Source organism: Podarcis liolepis (genome assembly GCF_965112155.1).
Source record: "Podarcis liolepis genome assembly, chromosome: 8".
Lineage (NCBI taxonomy): Eukaryota > Metazoa > Chordata > Lepidosauria > Squamata > Lacertidae > Podarcis > Podarcis liolepis.
In genome coordinates, this window is record NC_139560.1 from 24,473,465 (window position 1) to 24,480,342 (window position 6,878).

The following is a 6,878-nucleotide window of genomic DNA, read 5'->3' on the forward strand; positions in this document are numbered from 1 at the left end:
ACTCCCCCCTTTTTTTTTATATAAGAACTAATATGAAAGAGGTCTCCCAGTACTCTCACAGGCCCATATAAGATCAGCATAAACAGTTGGGCCGATGAGCACTTACTGTTCCCAACCCTAACCCTGCGGAAAGCCATCTAATTAGACTTTAATTTGATTTTTTAGGAGGTAATTTAATTATTGTTTGATTTTATACTAATGTCATAGAACTGATGTTAGCTGCTCTGAGCCCAACTTCGGCTAGGGAGGGCGGGATATACCGTATTTTTCGCTCTATAAACACGCACCAGACCATAACACACACGTAGGTTTTAGAGGAGGAAAACAAGAAAAAAAATATTCTAAACAAAATAGTGGATATATGATTTTTGTGGTTCATGCTGTGGCCACAGACATGTGATCTGACAGTGAGTTTGGAGTAGCCCAATGCAAAAATCCTGAGGACCCATGTGGATCCATGCTTTGTAACCACGGAGGAGGGAAGGAAGGGGAACCATGGATCCTCTGCTCACGACTGCAGCAGATCCCTCCCACCACCCGCAGGCATTCGCTCCATAACAACGCACAGACATTTCCCCTTACTTTCTAGGAGGAAAAAAGTGAGTGTTATGGTGCAAAAAATACGATAAATATAAGATTATTATTATTATGTGCTCAAGTCTCTCATTGAAATCTATGGGATGTAAAAATGCTCCTTTGAGGCTGGAGCATGCCCAGCGTTCAGAGATGCATTTTGGTTATGACTTAGAGGGGACAAAAGTCTACTGTCATCAAAATGTCGTTTTCTCAGGGTTGACATTCCCCATCCATCCTGCTTTACTGGTTTTATTACAGGTGCCTGCAGTGACATACAATGAATGTTTTCCCCATGTGCACATTGGCTTCTCATTCTCTTACCTGCTAAAGTAATTTCAGCAATGAAGCAAGCCCTTAAGATAACAACCAGCTGTGCTCCTTAGCAGTCAGAGTGTATATTCTGTTTCAGCAGGCTTTCCGTGCTAGGCTACAGCGAAGGAATTAGAATGAATCCAAAGCCATTTTAAGCTATTAACATTTTATCCTGGGTGAGAACTTTTGAACTGGATATGATTGAAAAGAGACTCCAGTTCCCTGGGATTGTATGGTGTGGTAAGAACAAGCAAGCAGAGTGGGACCAATATGCTGTGTTTGCAGCGAGCCAAGAAGTTATTGTTACTATAACTTTTATGACCCCTTTAACACACACACAGGGGCCTCCTCTGTCATTGGTTTTCGGGAGATCTGCATACAGAAATTCCATTAGTTTATGTCAATTACTTATTCGGAGCTCACCAAAGCTTAAAAAATATGGATTGGTTCAGCAGCTGGATTAAAATAGGCCTGTGCTGTATGATCCAGAGGAAAGATTGACCCAAAACAGCTGTAATGATGTAACCAAATGGAGAATTTGATGGTGTGCACTTCTGGGCCAACTGCTAAATATCCTTACTCATAATGAATTTGACCTAAACAAAGTCCCATTTAAAACTAAAATGAAGGGACTTACCCATCACCCATATATGCCAGGTTTGTTAACGTAAAACAGTTAGCATTGTTATTAATTGTTGGCCCTGTCAAGGGCTCCTTTGCAGATCAATTAGCATTAGGAAGAGTTCCCAGCCTGCTGCCATGGGAGCCTGCCAGGTTCATGCAGTTATTGGGCAATTAGTAAAATAGCCTAGCAAGCTATAAGGAACAGAAATAGACATTTGCTCTTGGCATATCTGCAACTGTTATTCTGGGCCAGGCACTCTTATCATTAAGATTGTGCTGGACTGGTCATCTGAAGTTTAGCACTCATTATCTTTAATACTACATGACCAATCGGCATGAAATTTGGCATAGGAATTAAAATTTCAGGCTTTAATCATGCTAATTGTTGTAACTAAAATTTTAATCATAGGTCAAGATGTATCCCCATTCAACCAGTGGGGCTGAGAAGCTCAGTTCGCACATAATGCTAAGCCAAACTATGGCTTGGAATGAATCAACAAGTATGTTGGTGGTGCACATTTAGCAAATCATGACCAAATGTGTGGGCAGGCGGAAGACCTGCTGGTGGGTTTCCCACCCGTGGAGGCTAATGGAAAGCTCCAAAACGCATTCTGAGGATGCCGGCTGGCAGAGATTTCCAGGATGTTAAGCAGAGATTTCCCACAACACTAGCAACCGGACCATTTCAGAGATTCAAAAAGCTAAATTTAGGACTTTGTGTAGGCAAAAACAGATGTACCAAAAATTGGTGCCAGTTGGCAATTGGGTCAATGTGCCTGGCCTCCCCCACAGTGCCGCCACTGTGAATGGCCAGGATGCAGCCTCGGTGGTGGAAGCAAGCAGTTTGGACGGGTCTCTCCATATAGAAAAGAATACCTTGAAGTTCCTGTCAAGTATAACCACTATTCAAGAGTTGCTGTTTTTGTTTGTCTCAATCCAGGGGCCATATTTTATCAGGAATTCCGAGGTACTGGTTTGCTGAGTGGCTTCATGTTTCTCTTTGGGTAAGCATATTCCTTGAATACTTTACTCACGTTGGTTGTAAGGCATTTAAGCAAATGTAACACTATTGAGAAAGGCAAAGATACATGGCCAAGTCGAACCATGGGAGCATGAGGGCAGGCTGGCTCTGCCTTTCTGCCTACAACTAAGGAAGGCAACATAGGAAGGAGTCGCCCTGACTGTGGCTCCCATTCCACGAATGGAAGGAAATGGAACTGGTCGTGTTGCAACCTGACAAAATAGGCTAAACAGTTATGGGGCTTGTGCCAGTGGGGGTGAACTTTTCATTATGTTTATCAGGGGTGGGGAATGTGTGACCTTCTGAGTGTTGCAGGAGTACAGATCCCATCAACTCTGGCCATTGACCATGGATCAACCAATATTTATGAGCTAGACTACAGATTATCTCAACCTTAAATAGGCCATTCCTGGATGGCTACAATTCACTTGTGGTATCTACCATCTACAGCTTGTCACTTGAATCCTCCTGATGAACACAACAAAACAGAGAACAATTCTCATGGGTGCACTTCTCACTTATTGTAGCTCCACACGTTTCACAGTAAAACACTCCTTCAGGAACTTGAAAAGCTTACACCTTAAAATCTTTTTTTAAAAAAAAAAAACCCTTCAAGAACCAACTTGAAAAGTGGTAGATCAACATTTTACTCTCACTGCATTGATCATCCCAATTCAGGACTGGGCCTTAAGCTTAGCGGTGAAGCATTATGTTCTAGCATACGGAAGGTCTTGTTCAGTTCCTTGCATCTCCAAGTAAAGAGATTGGGTTGCTAGTGATGTGGGAAGTCATTGCTTAAGACCCTGGAAAGCTCTGCCAGGTGATAGGGAGCCAGAGGGACAAAATGGTCTGACCTGGTGTAAGGCAAGTTTCTGTGTATTTAATTTGTGGAGGGTTTGCACACCAATGCTGGGTAGTGATGGGGACAAGAAATATTTGTTATGTATCTGAAAGAGAGCAAGGCACGATACAAAGCAAAACACAGAATTAAGAGCAACAAAATCCTGATCATAAGCTTATAAGCTTATAAATGTAGTGCTGTTTTACTGTTTTATTGCACTGTAATCTACCTTGAGATTATAGGATGAAGGTCTGAAAATTCTCTTATAAGTAAATAATCTAAAGAAACACAGGAAACAGCTTTATGTTGAGTCAGAGTTTTGGACAATTGAATTCAATATTGCATTGAATAGCACTGGCTCTCCAGGGCTTTTGGGAGATGCAGGGCCGTGAACCTGAGGCATTCGGTGTGTAAACCACGTGGTTTTATCATTGAATTATGGCCCTTCCCTAAGAATACATGTTTACTCACTTTAAAGCACTAGGACAGAAATAAAGTCAGTTGAAGAGATGCAGTCTCAAAGTCCAAATGTGGTAATCAAATGGTGAATGTAGCACACTCTGAGACACACCGGGAGGAGGAGGAAGAGATATACTAAATGCTGTTGCCATGGAAAATCTCTGCACAATAGGGAGGACCCAGATTGCCAACTGTGCTAGATGTTGGAGCCAGGGTGTGAAGAGAAACCAGGTGGAAGCAACTTCCCCAAGGGAACAAGATACCGTGTAAGACTACCTTTAAAGTGCTGTGTGAGATTTTCATCTCAGTGAATGGAAACTAAGCTTCCACTTGCTGATACGTTCCGTTAAGAAATCTCACAGAATTATGGCTGAGCTAGTAGAATTCCTCAGACTGCATTGCTTCACACATGTCCACAGACAGGACTAGAGATGGAGGAGAAATTCACATTTGAAAGCAAGCTTATTAATTTTTCCAACACAAAAAGTGAACTGAAACACAGCTATCCTCCAAAATTCACACGTCTCTGAATTTTACAACACAGTTTTCCAGCCAAGTAAAGTATACAACTGTGTATGTACTGGGGAAACTCTGCCTAAAAAGGCATGCATTAGTGAGAATGGCATACAGAAATGCATTGTATTGAAGAAAGTTGCATACAAAAATGTGTTTATTAAGAGAAATTCAAACTAAAATGCTGATGAATTTCCATGAGGAGTGTGTGTGTGTGTGTGTGTGTGTGTGTGTGTGTAAGAGAAACCAAAATTGACTGATTTGTCCATCCTTAGACAGGACATGTGCTATTTATTCTCCCACATATCCCCTCACTTCTCACATACACATGCATCAGTGGCGTGGGATAACACAGCCTGAAAGCTGTGCTTTCAACATCAAGCACCACACTCAAGATCTCCAGATGTGAAACTATCACAGCACCAGACAGTGGCTGTATCAATGGCATTTCACCATAAAAGTGAGTGCTGGGCACAATTTTGGCTTTAGGCACAATCCCTGGAATGCAACCCTGGCGTATGTTGCAGGCTTACTATAGGCCAGCTGCTTCACATACCATTTGGGTGCGTTTAAAAGAGGTTCAAACAAGTTCAGATCCTGCTTGAGGGCAGATCCCACAGGCAACTGTTTGGCCTCCCTGAGAACAGGGTGCTGGACCAGATCTCGCAAGCTGTTCCTGTGTTCACTGCTGGAGTAATACAATAAATGCTTGGACTTTAGTTACCAGAGCAGGCCTGGCACCCTTACCTTTTATGACAGACCCCCTAGTTTCTGGTTTTAGAAGGTTATGAGGCTAAAATGGAAGAGAATAGCGGGTCTGTAGATTTCATTAATCAGCAAGCTTATTCCCTCCCTCCCTCCCCACCATTTGGACACTCTTCTCAGCCTCGTGGGAAGAGTTGTGTCACAGGCTCCTTCCATGTGGCCTAAATCTCCAGACCTTACTGAAGCAATTTGGCTTTCCTTGCCAGCAGGGCCCATAATTATACTGTGGTCACCTTGGGCACTCTCTTTTGGTATGCAAACCATGGTGTCGCCTGACTTCATGACTTTGACAATGCTTCCGCAGGTGTTTTCTGTCGTTTGTTGGGGTGTTTATACTCACACGGAAAAAAGGCAAGGAATGTTTGAAAAGTTTTTATATCGACTATGGACACATTCCTGGTAAGTTGTATCCTGGAAATATTTTGCCTGTCATCCCTATCCACACAGCTGAAAAGCATCCATGAGCAGAATGGTCAAAGGGGGAAAAAACAAACCCACATCAGATAGCTCTTCCAATCATGTTTAATAAAAATTGCTTCCCCTTAATTTCTCATCCCATTTCCAGTAGGTTTTTCTTTTTTAAAAACCTCCGAATGACTTCCATCCCATTGCCACAGCCTATCATAGCAAAACAAAATGAAGCCTGCAGTGAGAAGCCTTTTAAGAGGAACATAATTAAACTTGTTAGATTTGATTTATCATTGTTGCTCCGGGTCCCTTTTTTTTTTTTAACTTCTTCTTTTAATCCCACAGGAAAGGAGATGAGGAGTAAAATACAGCCAGATTCAACCAGCTTATCCTACGGCTCTTTATGTAATGAAGGTGACTCTGTAAAGACTCAAAGCTAAGAGAATAGAGCGTTTTAAATTCCAGTTAACAAGAGAAGCTTTCCATTTATTGGCTCCGTATTCAACACCACCCTTTTATCACACTTGTTCATTACGTGTCAAGTTATTTTATCCTGACAGTTCTTATGGTTATTTAATCCTCTTTGAGGATCCCCTGGCTATCACAAATGCATTGCGATTTAAGCCAGCTATTGTGCCTGAAAAAGAAGAAGAAGCTGCAAGCAAGCAAGCAGTCATTAAATGGACCCAGGGTGTTTTCCTTCTGCTGTGATTCTTCCTTGCTTTCCTGTAGCCAAAGTGGCTCGGGGCGGGTGGGGATGAGATAAACACACAATTGTGCAAACAGTCTCCTTGATTTCCATTTGAGTGGAACAACATGAGGGCAGCAAATCAGAATTGCGCCTGACCCTGTTCCTGCCAACCTACCAGTTCGAAAGCACGTCAAAGTGCAAGTAGATAAATAGGTGCCCCTCTGGCGGGAAGGTAAACGGCGTTTTCGTGCGCTGCTCTGGTTCGTCAGAAGCGGCTTAGTCATGCTGGCCACATGACCCGGAAGCTGTCTGTGGACAAACGCCGGCTCTCTCAGCCAATAAAGCGAGATGAGCACCGCAACCCCAGAGTCGGCCACGACTGGACCTAATGGTCAGGGGCCCCTTTACCTTTTTATGGTGGCCACTGACACATCACACATACACCCCCCCCAAAAAAATGCATCACAGAAAGGACAAGAGGACACAGATTTTCATTAAAAGGGCATATGCTAATTCTATGTTTAGATGCAAATTTAGAAATAATTGCTGTAATTTAAATAGAAATATAATACATCTTGCCATACTGGGGAAGACTGTCACAAGGTGACTTGTCTGCCTGCTCAGGCTGCTGTCCATACTGCTAATTGTTGATGGGCTTAGAGGACCCT

The 6,878-nt window shown here is 42.7% G+C and overlaps 1 protein-coding gene across 3 annotated transcripts in view; it reads left to right on the forward strand.

The window, feature by feature from the left end:
* NIPAL2 (NIPA like domain containing 2) overlaps positions 1-6,222 on the forward strand; it is a 40,481-nt gene extending 34,259 nt beyond the window's left edge. For 2 of the 3 annotated variants that reach the window (XM_083517381.1, XM_083517379.1), the window contains 3 exons: positions 2,453-2,516; positions 5,416-5,510; positions 5,865-6,222. In XM_083517381.1, the coding sequence (XP_083373507.1) occupies positions 2,453-2,516; positions 5,416-5,510; positions 5,865-5,959 (254 nt within the window). In that variant the 3' untranslated portion in view covers positions 5,960-6,222. The remainder of the gene's footprint in view (positions 1-2,452; positions 2,517-5,415; positions 5,511-5,864) is intronic. The other variant, XM_083517380.1, reaches the window with a different exon arrangement.
* Positions 6,223-6,878: the final 656 nt, after the last annotated feature.